Source organism: Megalopta genalis, chromosome 4 (assembly GCF_051020955.1).
Source record: "Megalopta genalis isolate 19385.01 chromosome 4, iyMegGena1_principal, whole genome shotgun sequence".
Lineage (NCBI taxonomy): Eukaryota > Metazoa > Arthropoda > Insecta > Hymenoptera > Halictidae > Megalopta > Megalopta genalis.
The window spans coordinates 22,841,780-22,865,082 of NC_135016.1; the positions used below are offsets into that span (position 1 = coordinate 22,841,780).

Sequence of the window (23,303 nt, forward strand, 5' to 3'; positions counted from 1 at the left end):
CGACATGCATTTGATTTAATAGCATCGAAAATTTTGGTGTACCGCACTAAAGAACTGAAATTATTTCGGTACATGTGGTACCTAAATAGGATATTTTGTGAGAGTTCATGATGCTATAGTAATCGTATCAACCCATCGGTGTAGACAGAAATATAGACATATACGAAAATACTAGTTGGTAAGGTTTATAGAAACACGAATTTTTGAATAAACTGAGTTTTGAATTTTTACCGAAACAAAAATAAAGTATAATTGAAGCAGTGAGAAATGCTTATGCTTGATTCCTTAAATTTGTTTGCCTGTATATACATATGCAGTATCTTATCTCGTTAGGCATGATTACGTTTTAAAGGACAGAATTTAATTCTATTTTCCTATTGTTAATAGTAAGCTGGAAAAAGTGCTCGAGTTAGATGAGACACCCTGTACACGTATGGATTTACAAAAATATAGCTAAATAGTGTATACTCTCTGGAAAAATAGGTGAGCACAAAAAATATCAAAATAATTCAAATCCGCGTACAATTTTAAACATTATCCAATATTTATGGAACTAGAAAAATAAGATAAAAGAAAATGTATTGTATGCAAAGTAAAAAGAGATATAACGAAATAGTTGCAAACCGTACAAGATATGAGGTATCTATTTTTAACACAATTACTGATTTTTTTAGGAAATATTTCAACGTCATAAAATCATCACTGAATTGTAATTGGTCAGTTTGTGGTATCACGTAGAATAACATAGCAGAACCAATTTGTAGATTTTTAGGTTCATCTGATCAATAGCCGTTAGCTCGATTCATACGCATTACTGTCTACGTTATTAATTTTTACATATTTATGAAATTCTCATAAACTTAATTTTTTCAACCTTAAAAGCCGATTTCCGAATTTCACTAACTTATCCACATAAACTTATCCTAGTTTTTAAACGCGATTTTTGGGAACCGAGAAACCCTACCAGTCAGAAACTTATACTTAATAATCGGCTCACCTTGGTTAACTTGCGACGTTACGAAAGTCTTGATGAGGGTGTCCGTTGTTTGCGTGTACAAGCTAAGAGCGTACCGCAAGCTCTGCAACTCCGGCGACTTCTCCAAGAACGTTTTCTTCAAACCGTTTCCGCCTGCATGGAAGTACTGCTTGATCGTGTCGAGTGCGACCTCGAGTACAGCGCACTGTTTCGGTGACAAATTCTTTTCTACTTCCTTGGATATATCCTGGACACGTAACACGTTTCATTGTCAGTTCAGGGTATAAATTGCTCGCATAAATAAAGGACAAAAATGACTAGATTGAGTACAGTTCGACCAAAACCAAGTGATTATTACTTTAGGTACCAGAACTCAATTGATATCTAACAGAAGTTTAATCATTTTCGCGTAAACAATAATCCCAATCTGTCTAAAATTCTGTTGAAAATCGACTCGAATTTAAATTTATATAACAATCTATTAAAAATTTGCTAAAATTTCAATATATATACATGAGAGTCTTTTATAATTTAAGATTTCTACTTAAACTTCTATTAAATATATATTATAATTCATATTATTAGACCATGTTGTCTAAAATAACTTGTCGTCTTATGTACAAAATTGTTATCATCATTGTCGAATATGTTAAGAAGCCTCACTTGCGAATCCTCGACTTTTAAAAGGCTATTAATCAAAACGGTAGTTAATCGGTAATTAAACCTCTGTCGTTCAATGTAACTTTAAACACACATACTGATTTAACCCCTTTTTAAATGCAATTTTAAATGTAATTTTTCCCACAATGTGAGTCAAGTATTTTGTTCTGTTGTTCTGTTGTTCCTCCTTCGTAATCGAGGAGATTATGCATTGTGATTTTTGAACTCGTACTTCACATGTCCGAGTAAATTCTAAATTCTAAATTAATCCACAGGGTGTCCCAAAAATGTCTCACAATCCCAAAGTGACGGGTTCCTCGGGTCGTTTGAAGCAACTTTTTCCTTTACAAAATTTTTCTCCGAGGCACCGTTAACGAGTTATTAACGAAAAACAGTGACCAATGAGTGGCGAGCTCGGCTGGCGCGAGGCGACCGAGCCAATCAGCGGAATTGGGATTCGACCGCTCGACCGCTGGCGCCGTCGGCTCGGCCGCCTCGCGCCAGCTAAGCTGGGGTTCGACCGCTCGACCGCTGGCGCTGTTGGCTTGGCGCCTAGCGCCAACTGAGCTCGCCTTTCATTGGTCACTGTTTTTCGTTAATAACTCGTTAACGATGCCTCGGAGAAAATTTTTGTAAAGGAAGAAGCTGCTTCAAATGATCCGAGGAACCCGCCATTTCCGGATTGCGAGACATTTTTGGGACATCCTGTATATCCAGACAGTATGTAAATATTTTATAGCCATGTACAAAACTCGGATCGTAGAAGAACAAAGAATCACTCACCATTACACCGCTGAGAGCGTTCTTCATATCCGGTTTGCTGACCATATGGTTCTTGAACAGCTTCGACATGTCCTCTATCTTAGCGTTCGCAGCCAGATTCTTGGCGTTGTCCGTCAGATTCTTGAACATCATCTGTGAAATCGTAGAATTAGTATGAATGTCGCGACGGGTCGTTTATTAACGACAACGTATCGGAAACGTACGCTCTTGTCAGACATGGGCGGCAGCACGACCGTCTTCTCCAATATTCTCATGACGATCTTCCAGAGTTCCTTGAGCAGCCTCTTCAGCACAGTCTTTTCGCAAGATTGGGCGTACAACGACAGACTTCCGTCGAGAAGAACCATCAACGGTCGCAGCACTTCATCCGCTTCCACCGCGACGTTGTTCCTCTGCGCTGGCTGCGACAATTGCACTTGCCCGCCGCCCTTGATGGCTAGTAACAAGTCCCCTAGCTCTTTCACCGAGGCCGTTATCCTCGGCTCCAGGCTCTTCGCGAACAGCATCGCCAGGTCGTCGAGCGATCCGTTCAGTTGTTGTTGAAGCTCCTTCAAGATGTTCGCCGCGTCTTCCTCCAGCTTCTCGCCGCCCATCGACTCGAACATCTTCTCCAATTGTACTCGAAGTTGCTGGATGTTGTTCATCAGGATACACGCCTGGAAGAAACGTTCGTTCGTTTTAATCGCGGTTAGCGAAGTCATCGAATGCTAAGATTATGCTGCAAGGATTGCAATCATTTTGTCACGTACGATTCGTTCTTCTTTCAGATGACTCGGGAACTCGTTCTTCACGATGTCAGCGTACGCGACCAACACTTTCACGATGGTCTTCGCGAACCTCTTCATGTACCTCTTCCAAATCTCTGGGTCCGGACACTCTAGTTTCGATACTACGTCGAAGCATTGGGTTAACTGCGTGAAGACGTCGACGACGGAGACGCTGAACAGCGCGTGCTCGCTGCTCTTTTGGAACTGTAATTATCATTAATTCATTATCAGCAGAGCTTTCGAACAAAATAATATCAGAGGGGTCTTCCGGGTTTCAGGTTCTAATTATACGGCTTTTCTAATAAAAGCGGCTGTATCGAGTACTATGTTAGAGTCAGCTGACGTCGCTATCATTGCATTAATAACGCTAGATGGATTTTTCGTCCTCATAATACACGGTGCTTTGTCATAAGTGTCTTCAAAATTTTAACCATACCGGATGTCCCAAAATTATGGTATTTACGGGAAATGAGGGGTTCCTCAAGCCATTCGAAGTAACTTTTTCCTTTACAAAAATTGTCTCCGAGGCATCGTTTACGAGTTATTAACAAAATACACTGACCAATGCGAGGCGAGCTCGCCTGGCGCAAGCCAGTTCCGCTCATTGGCTCGGCCGTCTCGCGCCAGCCGAGCTCGCCTCTCATTGGTCACTGTTTTTCGTTAATAACTCGTAAACGAAGCCGCGGATTGCATTTTCGCCGAGGAAAAAGTTACTTGAAATGACCTCAAAAATCCCTTGGGACACTCTGTATGTCTCAAACAGTAATAGTAATTTCCTTCACAGTTACAGCGGTAGTAGAGCGTCTGAAAAAAGTGTATTGCTGGCAAACATCTGATCATTTCAAGGCTGAACAAAAATGGAACTATTACGTGATTATCGATTATTACTAAAAAAATAGTCGCATATCCCAGTGTATAAATCAAAATCTTTTCCCGTCGACGTTATCGCGAACGAAATTCGTCGAATTAGACTTGTAGAAGACGATCTACCGAATCTATTTTGGGTACACGTTTCAGATCGAAGCTTGAAAAACGCTTCTACAGGCTGCCAAACGAGAGGGAGACCCAATTTCCTGTAAAGGAGAACCAAACAATACTCACTCCATCCTTCTTGTCTCTGTTGAAGGCACCATGGAGATATTCTAATGAGACGTCATCGTTCTCGTTCAGCCATTGCATCACGAACGGCTCGAACCACGCCGGGTATTCCGGCACGGCTGCCTTGAGCGTCGGCACATCTTTCACGTAGTTGGTGTACAACCACTTGACCTTGAAGTGAAGGTTCATGTAGGCCGAGGACTTGCAGAGCCTGTGCTGCTCGTGCTCCTCCAGCGCGTACTTCATGTCCACCGCGAACAATGACCACATAGTGGCCGCTGACAGTTGACCAATATTCAACTCCTGTGGGAATTGATTCAGGACCGGCGCGTAGCTGTTCTTGTCCTCTTCGATCACCGAGACGATCAAGGCGATCAGCTTGTGCCAGAAGTCGAGGGACTCGAGCCGGGGCCCGTGGTCCTCCGCGTCCCTCTTCGGCTCGCTCGGATCCGCCTGGAACTCTCTGTTGTAGATGTCGTAGCAGTTCTCGAAGAGGAACTGGTACGTCGACCGTAGGCAAGCCTTCACGCAGTCCTTGACCACGGTGCTCGCCCTCGGCGGGCTCGACAATTCCTGGACCTTCATCCGGAAGAACGTGATGCTGGTCAACAGGTCAACCGTGCTCTTCAGATCCATCAGCTTCTCTTGACTCGACGCCGGGAAGTTGTTTCTGTACATCGACAGGTCGATTCGCAGGGAATTGTGCAACTGATCCAGTAATTTCACGAACTTCTCTTTCTGGAACCGGAGAAATCGGCCATGAACGGAGGGAAAAATGTACTTCGCCCGGCTATCGAATTTCCATAAATTATGGAAACTTCGAGACGGCCGGCAAGCCCGTCTTCTTTCGAGAAACCATTTCCTTGTCAAAGAGAGAGAAAGAGAGAGAGAGAGAGAGAAGGCGGGAGAAAGAGAGATTAATATCCTAGTTATCCTCTTGGAAAATTTTTGAACGATGGCTTGCTTCGTCATCGTCATGACGCGAGAGAGAAATCGTAACGATCAATCTATTGGGATCCAAATGGCTATTTGTTCTTAATCATTCGAATAATCTGCGAATATTTCGATATTCTTAAATTCCTCTGTTGCTTTGAATTTTCGTCTCGATCGCGTAAAAGCGCAAAATTTGCAGCCTATCGATAACATCTCTCCGATGTTTTTAGAACCAGAGGTTACTCATAATATCTCTCAATTTTTTATTCATAGAATTCGAGACTTATTGACGCTCAGATTTGAGATGGAAATGAGCCACTTGGGAAGAGGGGATACGATTATTCGAGCTTTCGCTTTTTTTTATAGTCGTCGATTATCAACAACTATAAAAATGAGCCGCGAGACTCGAAAAATCGTATCCCCTCTTCCCAAGTTGTCCAGTTTCATCTCCAAGCTGAACGACAATCGAGGAGAACTCGCTGTACAGTAATGTTTCCCTAACTGACGCTCAGATTGCGCGCAAAAGTGGACAATTTGGGAAAAAGAGATACGATTATTCGAGCCTTGCGACTCCCTTTTCTAGTTACGAATTGTCAACGACTATAAAAACGAGCCGCAACGCTCGAATAATCGTGTCTCCTCCTCCCAAATTGTCAATTTTTGTGCACAATCCGAGCGGGAGAATTTATTGTATATACAACAATGGATTACAACTCCTGTCAGAATATTTGTTATATTAATAATAATGCATAATGCAAGAGGACGGACGTCGCTTTGTTTTAAAGCTGGAACTCCCGGAATCAATTTTTCAAGGAACCGTGTCGCCGACGCTTTGCCGGGCCAAAGGGCGGGACTTGAATGTTTCATGGCGGTAATCTCATTTTAATTTCAAGACGTAACGGACCTTTGTTGATAATGCAGCCGTATAAGAAGACATTGTTTACGCTACGGCAGCACTTCCTATTCCCGTGGGCGATCGTAAAAGGGGAAAGTGTGGATAGCCGGGATCAAGGAAAGTAATGGAAATCCGAACGGAAGTAGAAACATCGGATCCTTGGAGGAAGATTTGCCAAGTGTAGTAAAGCAAAGTATAAGCCGAACCCAATAAAGTTATCAAGAAGGATAACGCCGAATATGCTCCTTCTTTCCCGGAGGGAAGAAGTTACCGTAAGAATGTTCTTTTTCGCAACTGCTTTGGTCAGATCTCCGTAGACAATGCGTCTACTATTTTTCGTAGAACGACGAATTCTGAAATATTCGGATTTTGGCAACAGCTTACGATTAAAATTGCCGATAAGTATCATCACTGGAGAATATTCTCGTTTCCCCCATTCATCGATTCAAACGGAACAACATCTCCAGAAATAACGAATTCAAGGTTTACTTCTTTTCCTCTTTCATGCAATTGTTCGCGATAGCCGGGAGTTCGTTTCTTTCAGAATTCGTTGAAGCTTGTTTCGCGAATGACCAAGTCAGCTATTTTTTATGGGCGTCCTCCCAACGAAACCGCCCCGCCCAAAAGTCATGCATAATTCAAGAACGTTGGAAACAGTATCAGGATTCGTCCTCCTCAAGCAGCGTTCCCGTAAAATTTATATGACTGCATTAACCCTTTGCACTCGAATTACTTCGCCCGAGGAAAAACAAGCGGTCGGCCTTCCAATGTTGTTCGCGTTCTAAGTGGCACGGCAAAACAGAGGAAGCGGGCGTCATCCGGGTCTACTAAAATAAGAAAGCTGTCCTATTCTTGGGAAGCCGAGTTCCCGCAAGCCGAGAGAAAGTTCGATCGCGAAATGTTAAAAGAGCACCGCCGCAAGACAGCCGCGTAATTGAAATTTCCAGACAGATGACGGAGCAAGAATTGAAACGTGTCTCTCAAGAAACGCCTGATACACCAGGCATTGTTATTTAACTAATTAAATCTGCCCAATTGCGTCTGCAGATTCGTTGTCGAGAATTGCTGGACATCCCCCGGGACCGGCCTATTACGATCCAGGCGAAAAAATCTTAATTAAAATCTTAATTAGTTCGGACGGCGCGGCGCCCGCGATCGCCTTCTCCCTCCCCTCCTCCGTTGTTTCCAATTTCCAGCATCAAAAAATCTTGGCTGAAGAATGGAAGAGAGACGAGGCCGAGACGGAAGAAGGACGATCCAAAGGGAGAGCTTCGAAATGAAATTGATAGAGGCGCGCGGGAGCACGTGTGCTCTAAAGTTTCCTGGTCAGCCAACGTGAACCGGCGGAGGAGTAACGGATGGTTTAGGCTACTGGGAAATTGCGGGAGCATTTCTCAATCACAGCGCTCGCCGTTATTCTCTCATTCGACCTGTCTCTCTCGCTGCCACGCCTCTATCACTCCGTCCCTTTTTCGCTACCCCCCATGAATAAACGGAGTCTTCGATGCTCGACCCCGTGTGCTTACCCCGAAGTTACTGGCGGCGAATCTATCACTAGCTGAAACAGCGGAACTCGCGCTGGTATGGGCGTAGTATGCGTTTATGTTCGCCAAAAGGGTCGACATTACCGCTGGCACACCTGGACAGAGGTACTTCGTCGAAAGGCAGTGGAAATGCCTGGAAAAATCGTAACGATATATGTGGTGATTAAGACGACAATGGCTTCGGTGAGGTATTATATATATATATATACTGTTTCATTATTATACTGTATATATTATATATGCAGGATGTCCCAAAAATGTCTCGCAATCCGAAAGTGGCGGGTTCCTCGGGTCATTTGAAGCAACTTTTTCCTTTACAAAAATGTTCTCCGAGGCACCGTTAACGAGTTATCAACAAAAAACAGTGACCAATGAGAGGCGAGCTCAGTTGGCGCATGGCGGCCGAGCCAACGGCGCCAGCGGTCGAGGCGGTCGAATCCCAGCTCAGCTGGCGCGAGGCGACCGAGCCAATGAGCGGAACTGGGCTTTGTGCGCTGCTTGGCTGGACCGCCTCGCGTCAGCCGTACTCGATTCTTATTGGTCACTGGTTTTCGTTAATAACTCGTTAACGGTGCCTCGGAGAACATTTTTGTAAAGGAAGAAGCTGCTTCAAATGATGAGGAACCCGCCATTTCCGGATTGTGAGACATTTTTGGGACATACGGTATATTACTATTTCATTATTATACTGTTTCGTTGTTTTAGGCTTTGAGGGAGATACGCGTAAAATCGATCGTGATCCCAAAAGATATAATGAACAATGAATTTCCGCTACAATTCAAAAATATCTTTTACGTTTAAAAATTTTGTCTTGTTGCTTTCTTCTATGAAAATACGAAGGAATATAATAAAATATTTGATCTTTTATTCGTGTACAATAGCAGGAAACGTTAAATTATGATGTTGACATAGCTTGTCAGGATCACGAACAGGTTTTATGAATTGGCAGAGTCCTTTATGTCAATTTATAAACATGATCCGACATGCTATTAACCCTTTGCACTCGAGTGGTGACTGTGGCACCGCTAAAATCGTTATATCACGTTCCAAGATAATTTTTATATCAACAAAGTTTAGATTTAAAAACTTATTATGCAATAAAAAAGAATAATACAAAAAGTTATTTTTTAAAAATTGTTATAAATTGCACTTTGTCGTGTAAAATGGAAATACTATAAGTCGGAGAAATGATTTTAGATTTACAGTTCAAATGGCTTCGAGTGCAAAGGGTTAATAAGATCTCTTCAAAAAATATGTATCACCTGAACGTGGAAACAGTTTCAATTGTCACACAAATTGAGGAAACAATTCGGCAAAACGAACTCATAGTTTTCCAATATATTCGGGTGCAGCGATGCGAATGATCGTTATGAATTCTCATCCGAAAAAGCACGAAGCATCTGAAATTTTAAGCGATGCCAGTTTTAAGCTCGACGCTATTAGGTTAACAAGATCCATAGACGCTTATAGACACGTCAAATTCTGCGCCGGGCTTGTTATACCTCAGAAAATTTATATCCTACTCGTTATACTCTCGGGATCGATGCGTCGTGTTCGACGTTTGATAGATTCGTTATGAATTCGCTATAAAAGCTCTCTATTTTCGCTCTATTTCTGGCAAAGTTTCCGCAAGCTTTACGCCGCGCTATACACAGCTTTCACAGGCTATAAAGAATTTGCGGCGATCTTTATCCGTTCTAACGAGTCTGTTATAGCACTTGTCGCGCCTAATGAATTAGTTATCCCTCGTATCAGTCCTGATCTTTATTGCGTCCACTGAGACTGCCGTGTACAAGGCCGAGTCCGATGGCTATAGCGTGGCTCGCATCGAACCCATTGTGTTCACTGCGATTGTATATTCTCTTGCGAATCTGAATTTGTCTTACGCATTAGTATCTCGAACATGGTGATACTTGCGACTGTGATTTGTCTTTATGCGTCTATTGTTGTGTTCGTTCGATTGGATTTTATGTCTCCCGTCGCAAGTGCATTGTCTCGGACCATTGCATCGGTGGAAATGGGACCATGTGGTTTAACAATACGGATTAACCCTTTGCACTCGAAGCCATTTTGACCATAAATCTAAAATAATTTTTCTGACTTATGGTATTTCCATTTTATACGACAAAGTGCATTTTATGCATATGAAATTGAATCTTGCGATAACTTGTGATGACAGTTACACTTTTAACAATTTTTTAAATTTAAACTTCGTTAACATAAAAATTATCTTGGAACGCGAACTAACAATTTTAGTTTAGTGCCTCAGAGTCACCACTCGAGTGCAAAGGGTTAAGAGCCTCGGTCATCGAATTAGGATCGCTTGCAAGTATTTCACTTTTCTGCAATATGATTACGTTACATATGAAATATGCAAATATGCAAATGACCGGCTCATTTTGACGATTGATTCATTGTTATCGATAACACTTCTTCGATGGATCGAAGATCGATCTAATTATTGGATCAACCAGCCGAATGATATCGAAAATTGCGGATACGTCGAAAATAACAGAGGTATGAAAGATATGATAATAGGATTTGCACGGTACAGCGGGCAGAAGACCCGATTATTTGAGATTTGTTCCGATTTTCGGTCCAGTATTCCAATGTTTCCAGCGTGTATTGTCAGGACTATTCTGCATTCCGATTTTCAAATGTTCGTTTTAGCCTTCGTTTCCTATTTCATGCGATTGTTACGATTGAATGCATGGGGCATTTGCATCGTTTCGTGTCACCATATGATACGAAAAACAGAGAGACAGTTCTGGTCTATTTGCGAAATAGCACGAAATCTGTACTTTTGCACGACAAACGCGCCAACAAATTTATCTCTTAATTTCGTTTTCTCGTTAATTGCCTTAATTTTTCATTCCTTGGATTTGGTCATCCTAATATCCAATCACAGTGATGTATCGATCAATCGATCATATCACACTGGTGCGTCAAATTTCAGTGCATTCGGCTTGTTCCCAGGCACAATTAACTTTATATTCACCGAATAAGTCATGTTAAATTAAATAAAAAAAACAAACAAAGGCACAGCAATTGGTCACTCCGCAGTCAGCGGTTCCCCCATTCCATAAAACCGTAAAATCGAACTTGGCGATCGTTAGACCGCGGATTTGATGCGTTTATGACAAAAAGTGGGCAAATGAAAGTTAAAACAGTGAAAGCATTCGAAGAAACTGAGAGCGTCGACGTGTTAATTTGAACTTATCAAAATTATTTCAGAAACAAACCAAACTCTACCCGACTCCTATAACTTGCACCAGACGCAGACAAATTATATTTTGCATAAAGATCCGCGGTCCAGCGGCATACGCTTCGTTCGAGCTCTAAAATCGCGCGAACAAATTGGAAAATGTCGAAATCGAGCGATCATATTTCGACGATTCGAGGCTACAATGTTGATCGAAAATTCTGGAGCGCGGATACAATATACATATATATACTCACGTCATTGCTTGGTAGATACTCTCGATACCGTATCGCATAGCAAACTCGTCGACAAGTTCTTCTCCGAGTGGATCGAAGTACACCTTCCAAGCGTCGTCACCCTTCGCTTGAGGCAGTGCCACGACGCCACAGTTCTTCTCGCACAGGCTATGGAAGAGGTTTTCGTGTAGGCAGGTGTACTGGGTGTGATAAGGTGCGACCTTCTCTTCTCCTTTGATCTCGACGCTGATGTGGAGCCTAATCGCGCCGGACACCGCGCTCTTGTCCGTTCTCTTCTCCAAATTGTACCAGACATCCATCTCGCCGCTGAGCGTTCTCACCTCGATGATGGTCTGCCCGAGGAAGTCGTCGCTTTCCCTCGTCAGTTTCTGCCGCAGCTTCGACTTCAGATCGTTGTCCTCGTCCCACACTCTCACTTTTATTCTGTCGGATGAGTTATGGCACTCGCTGCAAAAACGAAACGCGAACATTTCGTTATTCGTTGCCCTTCGCAAGAGATCTTTCATTCGTTCTAGATAAGTGTTTCGAGTCTGTACGACCCAGATCGTGTATTAGTTACTTTTTTAATTGGCTAACCTGTTTTGTTACACCTGTTTTATTAGCCTGCTCTATATTTTATCCTTTCACAGTCAGTCTCATAAGTATTCGTTCTCTCATTGCTTCTAAGAAAAATTTGTTGAAATCAAACGATGCTAAGATTTTGCAATAAACTTTTTACTATAAATGAACACATAAAGTTTATTTATACCAAGTTATAACAAAATTGATTAACTAATAACAAAAATATATTGTTTTCACTGTGCATAGTTCGTAATAACAGTCCATAAAAGTATTCGTACCCTCGTTGCTTATAAGAAAACTTTGTTGAAATCAAACGATGCTAAGATTTTGCAATAAACTTTTTACATAAATGAACACATAAAGTTTATTTATACCAAGTTGTAACAAAATTGATTAACTGATAACAAAAATATATTGATTTTACTGTGCATAATATGTAATAACAGTGCACGAAAGTATTCGTGTCAGTGTAGATTTTATAAAAAGAATCGCATATTATAGTAGCTTTTTTACTTTGTATTAATTTTCTAGTATTTAGTGGGTCCACCTTTATGCCTTATTACATCGTTTAATCGATTTGGCATACTATCAACCAGTTTTAAAGCGATATTTGGTTCGACACTACTCCAAACTTCCAAAATATTTTCTTTCAGCATTTGTTTATTGGAAATTTCAGTGCAAGTATCAACGTAGGAGTTCTTTATGCATTTCAAGATCTATAGAGTCTGTAGAATCTAACGATCTATTCTTCTCGATTCTACTTATAATTTATCTAACCATGTCCACATAATCGTTCACTCTCGTTTATTTTCGTCGATTGCGCAGAAAGACTCCCGCGTAATCGATAGAGCGAATTATAACCAGATACGGTTACCAATTATATAAAATTCTGTCTACGTAACACACTAAGAATCGTCGTTTTCGCATGCACGGTTATGCACAATTCGGGCGCGAACGTCAAACGGATGCGATATAATAAAAATTTCGTGCGGGCGCGACGGAATCGAGTGGAAAAGTATGGGCGTTCGTTCGAATCGTTTTCCGGATACTCGCATTAATTCGCTCGGTCATTAGGAGCGCTCGTGATCGGAATGTTGCGCAGGAGTCACGGCAATCACGGTACACGTAATCTGGATATTAATTTTCCTTTCGTCCGTTCGAGCCGAACCGCGCCGGCGGCGGAACGTATTCCCCGTGTTCGCGGAATGGTAATGGAATTACTCACAAGTAGAACTTCTCGTGCCAAACCGGATTCAATTCTCTTGGCATCGTTCTGGTGCGCTTCTTCACTTTCCCGACTTGGACCGTCACGTAAGGATCAGACGTGCCGCTCTTGTCTTTGGCGATCAGTCCCTGGGCGCATTTCACTGTGGAAGCGAGAATCGATGGTTAGTTAATTATCCTTGCGTTCATCTGCCTGACACGGGACGCGCTCAAAGGAATATCGAGTTTCTCTGAATTAGGGTACCGTGATCCCTTTCGGTATTAATAATCCCCGTCTGTTCCCGTACTTACCAGAGGAATCGACACATTCGGACTGTTTGACATTCGAAAATTCGCACCTGTTGCCATATCCAAGAAAAGGAACGCAAAGCTTGCCTGCTCCACCGTCGTCGTCGTCGTCGTCTCTGTTTTCTTCGAAAGTATTTCACGTATTTTCTACTCCTTTTTTTATATCCGCCGACAATTCCGAGCGCGTTTATCTCGCGTAGGACGAACACGAGGCATTAATTGCCCTCGGTTACGCAACGCGACTTTAATATCATTGTTACCGTGAAAAATGAACGGCCGCTCGGAGCGTTACGAGATTACTATCGTTCGAGTGACAATGACGAAGAATACGAGCGGCGCCTATCTGCATTCTCCATCTTGACGGAGAACAGGGATCGCGAGATGACGTTCGGTACTAATGGATTCCATTTGAACTCGTTGCGATTAATTAAGCTTGCAACGATCCCGTCCGTCCTGCGACGTATTATAATGGCAGTCTCTTTATCGCGATAAAAAACGTTGCTTTATAGAACCGTAGCGTAACGAATCTTGATGGAACTTATGGCAACGATTTGAACTACTTCGAAGTATAGACCGCGTCAGCTTAAAAGATCACGCGTTTCTCCGACGACGATCCTTTTATTCTCTCATCGACGCGACGCTAGAATTAACGACATTAATGACAGAATGAAACGCGCGACTTCTTTGCAAAGGCTCGCAGAGACGGTCGAGTCTTTAGAAACGCTTTCGTGAAATGTCAAATCGTACAGGAGAAAAGCTCGCTCTTCATCGGAAAGAAGAAATTCTCTGTTTAAACGTATTTCTCGTTAACCCTTAGCGCTCCGAAGGCTCCGCTACGGAGACATTTGTCATTCGTTCCGTAACTCCGAAGGCTCCGTTGCGCAGCCAAATGCTTTTAGCATACGTTATCGTCGGCGTTAGCAATTGTTATCTGTAGTTAAAACGTGCTGAGTCTGTACCATTACGATTAAACCATTTTTTGACCCTTTCTATGGTTAGCAACATGGAGAAAAATAAATACTACGATGAGAATTTAGAGTCGAGCGATACCGAAGACGTACTTGATTTCGAAGAGTTGAAAGACATTGTGGAAGACAATGTTGGTTATGATTCTGGCACTTCGAGTAGTAGTAGCGAAATTATACTACCAAAGAGACGAAGAATGAGAATTATTGAAAGCGAAAGCGAAGATTCGTTACAAGACTTGGACGAATGGCGCGATCTTACGGAAGAATTACACATTCCAGATAGAATACCTTTTAGCGTATTGCCACAGGTCGTTGGACCACAAGTTCCTACAAACGTTGAACAGCCGATGCAATATTTTAAATTATTTCTCACGGACGAATTGGTAAATGAAATTATAAAGGAAACCAACGATTACGCGGAAAATGTTCTAAACTTGAAAGAAATATCTGGTAACTCTATTTGGCAAAGCGAATACTGCGACACTTGTCCAAGTAAACCCAGAATGCGCATGGGAGATTGTTACCAAAGATATCGCACCATGATGAATTACAGAATTTAAAATTTATCTTTTATTCACAATAGGAAAATGTATATTTATAAAATCAATAAAATCAAATGCGTTCGCAAGGACGTGTAATCTTTTCCGCTGAAAATAAGACTTCCTTTATCTCGGGCGCTTCGCTCCAAAAATGTGGCGGAGTTGTTAAAGAAATTTAATTTTGACTTTAAACATCTTTGTCTTACGTGAACTCGAATAAGCTTTGCTCGAACTTTCGACGGCATTCGAAGCAATTTCTAGTAAATATTGTTCGTTAACAAAGACAAAAAGCAAAAATGATTTCCCTATTTCAATGAATTTTGACAATTAATCGATGATCGAGCAATTATAATCCAGTTACTCGGTTGTCACGGCTCTTTTAATATGCGCAGAGCTTTATGAAAACGTTTTCCAAGGAGAGATATCAACAGCGAAATGCAAACGGGGAGCGCTAAGGGTTAGATTTCGAATTAGACGGTCGCAGGGAGGAAAGTGAACCGAGGATTGAGATCGTAGAATTTGTAAATCGACCGACAACGTGATTTCCGGAATTTGGAAAAGAACGCGAGTTCGTTTAACCCGAGAAAGATAACCTACGTCGCAGAGGCGCCTGCGAAGACTGTTGATTTTTGTTAATTTTTCATAGAGGTCTAGTGATTTAAGTTTAAAATTACTTAAAATATAAAAAAATATAATATAAATGCATTTTATTTTTACAATAATGCCAAACCTTTAAAATGACTAGATTAACTTAAATAAATATCCATTGTTAGTATAAAATTGGCGCCTTAGAAAAGCATGCGCCTCTGAAGCGTACGGTTATCTTTTACGTACGTTGTCATATGGTTATCTTTCTAGGGTTAATGTGTTCGAACAATGGCGCTCCGCTCCAAAAATGTGGCGGAGTTGCTGGTAGGCGGTACTCTAGAAACGCGCGGAGCGCTAAGGGTTAACAATCTATTACGCGTTGGTTCCAGTTCGAATGTTCGAACGTTCGCGTTGTTTCAATTTTACGTTGAAAGTCGTTCGGAGCGCTAACGGCCGAACGGGATCGTGGAAAAGCCAATAAAATCGCAAGACCGATGTCCGTGGCCGACGGTGCTCGCCAGGATTAAGGGGAATGTTTAAGAAGCGATCCGAGTTAGAACATGTTACGACCCGTTCGAGCAGCTCGATTCGCTCGGGAACCGTTCGCGTCCGCATGATCAGTCGGGAATAAGGGTTACGAGTTTCGAAACTGGGCCGCACCCATCGCGGACCGCTGAAACTTTTAGTGGCGCTGTACGTGTAGACCGGCTAACGTGTGTCGACTCGACATAAACACATGCTAGGGCAGACAATCCACGTGCCTGTACTCTACAGAGAATTCCGCAGGGCGCCACGGGGATGCCGAATGCAACCGAAATAGACGGACGATTTTTCCGAAAATTTGCTTGGAAATCGTGGAACGAAAGTTTGAGAAAACTTCGAACGTGGACGTGATTCGATAATGATTTTGGAATCGTCGTTTCGAACAGAGTTCGCCGGAAAGCAATCGGATTAATGATCGACGATTACGGCTAACGCGAATCGTGTGCACGATTGATAATCGCGATTACTGAGTGATCATAGTAATCGTGATCAACGAATGATTTACACTTGAGTAATCGAAGCAAATGTAATCGTTGGTTGCGATGAATGCAGTAATCAGTTATTGATTACTTTCTTTGATTATGATCGATCGAAAGATTTGGTGTTATGGTAGCTAACAATTCTGAATAGTTTTTAGAAAATGTATATTTCGCGACTCGAAGGAAACCTTTTTCTTTACCTTGGCTCCTCGTTTGGATCCAATAGAAAGTGACGAGAAAAGATAAATTAATCATTCGTCCGCGATTACGGATTACTGATTAATGATCATGGGTTTCCAAATGTAATCATTATTACTGATTAATGATTACGATTACCAAGTGTAATCATTATTATTGATTAATGATTACGATTACCAAGTGTAATCATTATTATTGATTAATGATTACGATTACCAAGTGTAATCATGATTACTGAATAACGATTACGATTACCAAGTGCAATCATGATTACTGATTAACGATTACGATTACCAAGTGTAATCATGATTACTGAATAACGATTACGATTACCAAGTGCAATCATTATTACTGATTAATGATTACGATTACCAAGTGTAATCATGATTACTGAATAACGATTACGATCACCAAATGCAGTCATAATTACAGATCAATGATTACGATTACCATAATTACGTTTCGTAATCAATTACAAGAATAATCACAAAATAATAATAATAATAATAGTCTACCCAACCGTGGTTTCGAACTCTTTTTACGGAAGCTGGACTTTTGGGAATCCTCTTCGCAAACGTTTGCCCGAGGCTCCGCCCTCGAGGTCCGTTAAATTCGTGTAATTCTCAGCTTTGCGTTCGCATCGTTGGACAATGGACAACAGGTGAACAACTCGCTCGAAATCGTGTTTACCTTTGACTCTGGCCGGCATGGAAGAATCGTGGCAATTAATTATATCATCCGCGCAAACAACACCGAACACCAAAAAACATTTTCCATCGTGTCGTAAACCGCGTGGGATTAACCGGGGTTCAGCGTCGTTCCCGTTTCTTTCGCCGCGCGTTTTAATTTACTACCCGCTTCGCTTCGTTCAATTTGTCTTTCTTACGGAACCGGAGAGGGAAACATCGGGGGTTGAGGGGAGAAACGTTCGTCCGAAAAACGGAATTTGGGTTTTTCGGGGGGGGGGGAAAATAGAACATATCCGAACGTATCGTATATACTTGACCGAGAGAATAGAATCGAGAAGGTGGAAAAAACCGCATTCGCGTACATTTACCACTTCTATTATCGGACGATCATACCGATAGGCTCATGCACATCTAACAGTGTAACAACCATCGAACCGAGCACTCAGAGGTCACGTTTTCCTGGCAGCCACCTCGTAAGCGTGCAGAAGCTCGGCGTGAGTCGTGTGGATAAAGGTAACATATAGACGGCTATGGTCTGGCACGGCGCGGCAACTCCGTAAAACCGGGGGAGAATAATAAATTCCGGGAGGGCGAGACCTCGCGAATATTCACGCACTAATAATAGACGCCCGTGATTAAGGAAACTTCTCCGTACGATCTTCTCACCCTCGTTAAATAATCGACGCAACGCACCCTACCCACGGCGCCGCTTAATATTTGAATCGTGCCAAGGAACGTTTTAATGCGCAAACACGCGGATTGACGTATTTAACACTAAACCTATACCAATCAGTAATACTAACTGGCGTGTACCGCTTCGCAAAAGTGAGAAGACCGAATTTATTTAGAATTTGTAAAGTTTTTATTATAAAACTTGCTCGAATAATATAACTTGTTCAAGCGTTTTCCACGAAAGAGTCTCGCAACTTTGCAGAGTTGCAAAATAAGAAAGCGGTCGCTTTGACCGCGGTAGGTTTAGTGTTAACAGGCAATCCTTCCTTCTCGAATAAACATGAACGTTATCTGATTCGTGTTTGCATAATTAAACGGTTTTTGTGTTAGAACAACGATTTTTTTTTTCGAATAAACTTCAGTACCGTGTACGGTAAATTCTCCCTAATCGACGCTCAAATTGCACACAAAAACGGACAATTAGGGAAGAAGAGATACGATTGTTAGAGCCTCGCGACTCGTTTTTATAGCTACCGATTGTCAACAGCAATAAAAACGAGCCTCGAGTATGAAATCGAAGCTCGAATAATCGCACCTCTTCTTCCTAAATTTTTCACTTTTGTTTCCAAGCTGCGAGGGTCAATTAGGCAGAACTTACTGTAATTTCTGTTCATGTAATTACATGCTCGAAAACCATCGGAGAAGTAGAAAACGATCTAAAGTTTTTTACCTCGCGGAAGATCAAGATCATTTCGTACAAGGCGCTCTTGGAAACCTATTATTCGAACAGAGTCAGCGAATACGTAAAAATAGCGATAGTTCGAAAGTGACTCGCGTGGAACATTCGTAACACTTGTACAAACGATGTCTGGAATTTTTACGTCGTCGTAAAGAGTCTACAGAATTGAGAAATATTTTCTAACGCGTAAGTTCTCGTTAATTAAGAAAAGGATATCGTAATTGTCGCGAACAAATATTTTCGAACACGTAATATCAATCGGTCCTGTCATTTGAACCATACTCGAATAAATGTTCACCGTGTAAATTACATTTCTTTTTCGTGGAAATCGGCGCACACAATGGGCGAACAAATCGACCGAAAATTCATATTCTCGGTTCAAGGTCTCCGGGAATTGCCGCGCCGAAGCGGACCGTAGCCGCGAAAGTGATGGACAGATACAGATAAGTATACGTTCACAGACACATAGAAATTTATATATACAATATATAACATATATTATACAGGTTCGACGTGAACGTGCCGCGGTTCGGACAGAGACGGACAGACACACATGCCCATGCTACTAACTCCTTTGTTTCGCACCGCCGATTGCAGCGTGGACGATCGCCGGTGCTTCCCGTCCTCGACGAGCGTCGATCTCGTACCTAATCTCAATGATCATCGAGTCGTGGTCATAGAAATCCACATGATAATTGTCGACAGTTTGTGCGTGTGCGTGTGTGTTTGCGTAAGAGATCGGTACACGCGTTTGTTTCGTGTGTTCGTTCCGCGGCAGAGATCGCGATCGATGCGTGTCGGAATGTCGATCGTCGGGTCGCGCTTCGGTGTCGTGTGTTGTTCGCTTGTTTCGAAAAAAAAAAAAAAATAGAGAGAAATATCAGACGACGTGTGTCGATCGCGGAGATTTGTCTCAGCTATCGGAGAGAGAGAGAGAAAGAGAGAGGGTGTTCTAAGGAGCTTCTTCTTTCTAGATCGATACTCTGCTACGGGGAGAAAAGTAGTGTTCTAGAACTCGCTACGGGTAATCGCAACGGAGGACGCAGATGTAGAAGACGCGGGCGAACCGTTGCGGCGCAAACAGAAGTCGGACGATTGCTTTCGCTTTTCTTTCTCTCACTGGCGTAAATCCAAATTGATTTCTTGTTGCGAGGAGAACGAACGGTTTCTCCGTTTAGCATATTCATTCCGAGGCGTCGACGTGCCGTCCCAATTTCTTTCGCTCCCTAACAAATCCGACAGCAGTTAGAGAGCGACGTTCTTAACGTCGGCCAAATCGGAATAATAAAACCGTTTGAACAGCTGTTCGACACGTGTAACGTTTTGCATATGGAAATGTCTAATGGCAAATCGGACGGAAATATTTCATGCGAAAAATTTGTCACGTTTCCGAGCAAAGTAGACGTGTTATCTTAACGAGAAACACTGAAAATTATGGCGAGAAATGGACATCATTTTATTATGGAGTTCGTTAATTACAATGTAACGGAACGGATCACTAATTTTTTAACTTACGATTGTTTGATTCAATTTATATGCCACTTACGGCGAATGTTACAATAACGCTCGTTAAAAGTCAGAATAAATGTCTTATTGTGACTTCTATAAACTAATATAAAACAGCTGCTTTTGTGCTCCGAAAATCTAGCGTTAAAGTCGTTGATCGTTGTTAATTTTGTGTATACTAAAAAAAAAAGAAAATGCTTTCTTTCAATACTTTGTATTACTGACGCTCAGATTGTCCACAAAAATAGACAATTTTGGAAGAGGAGATATGATTATTCGAGCCTCACAATTCGTTTTTATAGTTGTTGACAATCGATAACCATAAAAAACGAGGGACAAGATTCGAACAATCGTATCTCCTTTTCCAAAATTGTTCATTTTTGTGGACGATCTGAGCGTCAGTTAGACAAACATTACTTTACTCCGTAATAAAAGTATACTTATAACAAAACTATAACGGATTACTTCATTACGCGAAAGCTGGAAAGCCCGCGTATACATCGGGCGTTCCGTCTTATTATCGCGGACGGCATTGCCCGAGGTACAAATGTTAGTTCTTTATGCAATAGACAGTATTCCCTTTCTATAGTCGCGAGGTGAGACGTTAGAGACGCAATTATAGCGGACGGAGAACGTCGCTTAACGACCATTTCAACCAGCAGCCAGTCTTTTGTTCGTCGCCCGTGTCACGTTTATTAGTATTCTTCCTTCCCGTCGTTGATAAGAGCGGAGAGAAGTGGGGCCGGCTATTGTCAACCAACGTCATGATACAGCAGGAACAGCTGCGATCGCAAGGAGGTTGCCTAAACACGATTATAGCAAGGGAATACCGTGTTAGATCAATTCGCCCGGTCGTTTCGACGAATCGTTGCGATTGCGAGAACACGGGCCGGCACAGTGTTCGTCGCATAAGAGGACCGAAAAGATGACTCCGCCATCCAACAGGTTGATTCGCTGCGTTTCCTCGAAATTGCATTCGCAGGTTACACGAAATATACAGGGTTCCCCAAAAATGTCTCGCAATCCGGAAATGGCGGGTTCCTCGGATCATTTGAAGCAACTTCTTCCTTTACAAAAATGTTCTCCGAGGCACCGTTAACGAGTTATTAACGAAAAACAGTGACCAATGAAAGGCGAGTTCGGCTGGCGCTAGGCGGCCAAGCCAACAGCGCGAGGCGGTCGAGCCAACGGCGCCAGCGGTCGAGCGGTCGAATCCCAGTTCCGCTGATTGGCTCGGTCGCCTCGCGCCAGCCGAGCTCGCCTCTCATTGGCCACTGTTTTTCGTCAATAACTCGTTAACGGTGCCTCGGAGAAAATTTTCGTAAAGAAAAAAGTTGCTTCGAATGACCTGAGGAAACCGCCACTTTCGGTTTGCGAGATATTTTTGGGACGCCCTGTATAAAATTAATAATTGGCTCGGAAGCAATTTTGTTTCGCGAAGGTTTGCGCGGCGGCTTCTTTCATCGCGTCTCGAGAGGATCGTCCGGCGATCCCTGAAGTTTTTCGACGAAATATTATTCCCCTCCGTTTCCACGGAGGGTAAACAGTTAATCTTGGTTGCGGAGTTTCTCATGAATATTTATTGCTAACAAGGAAGCGTTCGTCGCTTCGCAGAGCAAGTTTATCCCAGCTGCGAGAAGCCGCGAAATAAAGGAAAACCTTTCCGCGGGTTTTATCCGTTTTCACTTAACCGATCCGTTTTCTGTTTGCGCCGCGTAATTCCGCCACGCTTTTTCAGTTACCACGCCGACGAATCTCGAGTCCTTAGCCGCGGAAACGGAAGAAAAATTACGTCGCATCCGCGGCGACGTTTCGTTGGAGACGAAACGTGTGTACACACTCGGTTCTGCTTCGAGTTTCCAGCTGTAGTCAGAGGCAACATCGAGATTGTTACGCTAAAGCTATACGTATGTACTGGCATCGCAGCCTGGTTGGCCCAATCAAATTTACAATCAGCCAACGGTTCAATTGATGGCCAACAAACCGGCACGTGTACACAAGAATGTATCCTAAGGCTGTTGCAAGGCCCATTATAATAGTGCTGGAACTCTGGAATAATAAAGACGCGAGTCGCGCTCGGAAGTTTAGATTAATGGTAACGCACGGGTAACAATGGTTCGCGGAAAGCTCGCGAATGTGAATACGAATGCAATAAGTTCTCCCTAATTGCCGGGATTGTGCACAAAAATTGACAATTTGTGAAGAGGAGACTCGATTGTTCGAGCCTCGCGGCTCGTTTTTATAGTTGTTGACGATCGATAACTATAAAAGCGAGCCGCCAGCCTTGAATACTCGCATCTCCTATCCCTAAATTATCCACTTTTGTGTGCAATCTGAGCGCGAATTAGGGAGAAATTACTGTGTAGCAAATTGTCCTAATTGACGCTTAGCTAGGAAACGAAAATGGACAATTTGAGAAGAGGAGGCTCGAACAATCGCATCTCCTCTTCCCAAAACGTCCATCTTTGTGCTCAGTCTGAGCGTCAATTAGGGAGCATTTACTATACTTCTTGCTGACTGAAATTAAAATAGAAATCGAACGTTTGGAAATTCGCGAGAAGAGTAGAATTTTTGGAAGAAGTGGAATATTTACGAGAAGCTTCTTGTCTCTGGAAATCCTTCTACAAATCATCTGAAATCCGAGATATCTGTTACGATTTTAGAAGAAATCTGCCGAAGGAATAATCGTTTAGGGTTATCGCGTTGTCTTCCTTTCCGTTTCGATGGCTACGACTCGAGATCTTATCGGCACATTTCCCCGGTTTATCATCGTTGCGATAGTAACGGGATAAAGTATAGTCATACTATAGTCAGTTCTAGCTTTCTAAAGACTAGATGAAAGTCTAAAGTGGAAGATAGTAGATAGTTTCTATTGTCTATCGAAGAAAGAGACACTAAGTCTGCGTGTCATCGGATGGAATATACACAATGAGTTACTGATCGTGTTCAGTCTTGGATGAACAGTTATCAATTCGTCCACCTGTTCTTTCGGTGTTCCCAAAACAGATATGTCGCGGTCTTCTTTCAATATCACCAGAATAATTTTAGAAAAAAGTTGAAAAATAGAGATCAGACGCAAAAAGCTTAACGAATCGATGTTTAATACGTATCGAAGAAATTCGTTGTTGTCGAGTTGAAATTTTTCAGAAATTCTTCGATTCGTGCACTATATCTCCGGATAATTATTATAACGT

General features: G+C 42.3%; 1 protein-coding gene across 17 annotated transcripts in view; it reads right to left on the minus strand.

Annotated features, from left to right (window-relative positions):
* The window catches only part of unc-13, a 646,812-nt gene that overhangs the window by 13,992 nt on the left and 609,517 nt on the right, over positions 1-23,303 (minus strand). For all 17 annotated transcript variants that reach the window (XM_076520791.1, XM_076520789.1, XM_076520790.1 and 14 more), the window contains 8 exons: positions 12,902-13,043; positions 11,116-11,562; positions 7,639-7,789; positions 4,288-5,022; positions 3,169-3,390; positions 2,623-3,075; positions 2,420-2,551; positions 998-1,223 (listed from right to left, as the gene is read on the minus strand). In XM_076520791.1, the coding sequence (XP_076376906.1) occupies positions 998-1,223; positions 2,420-2,551; positions 2,623-3,075; positions 3,169-3,390; positions 4,288-5,022; positions 7,639-7,789; positions 11,116-11,562; positions 12,902-13,043 (2,508 nt within the window). The remainder of the gene's footprint in view (positions 1-997; positions 1,224-2,419; positions 2,552-2,622; positions 3,076-3,168; positions 3,391-4,287; positions 5,023-7,638; positions 7,790-11,115; positions 11,563-12,901; positions 13,044-23,303) is intronic.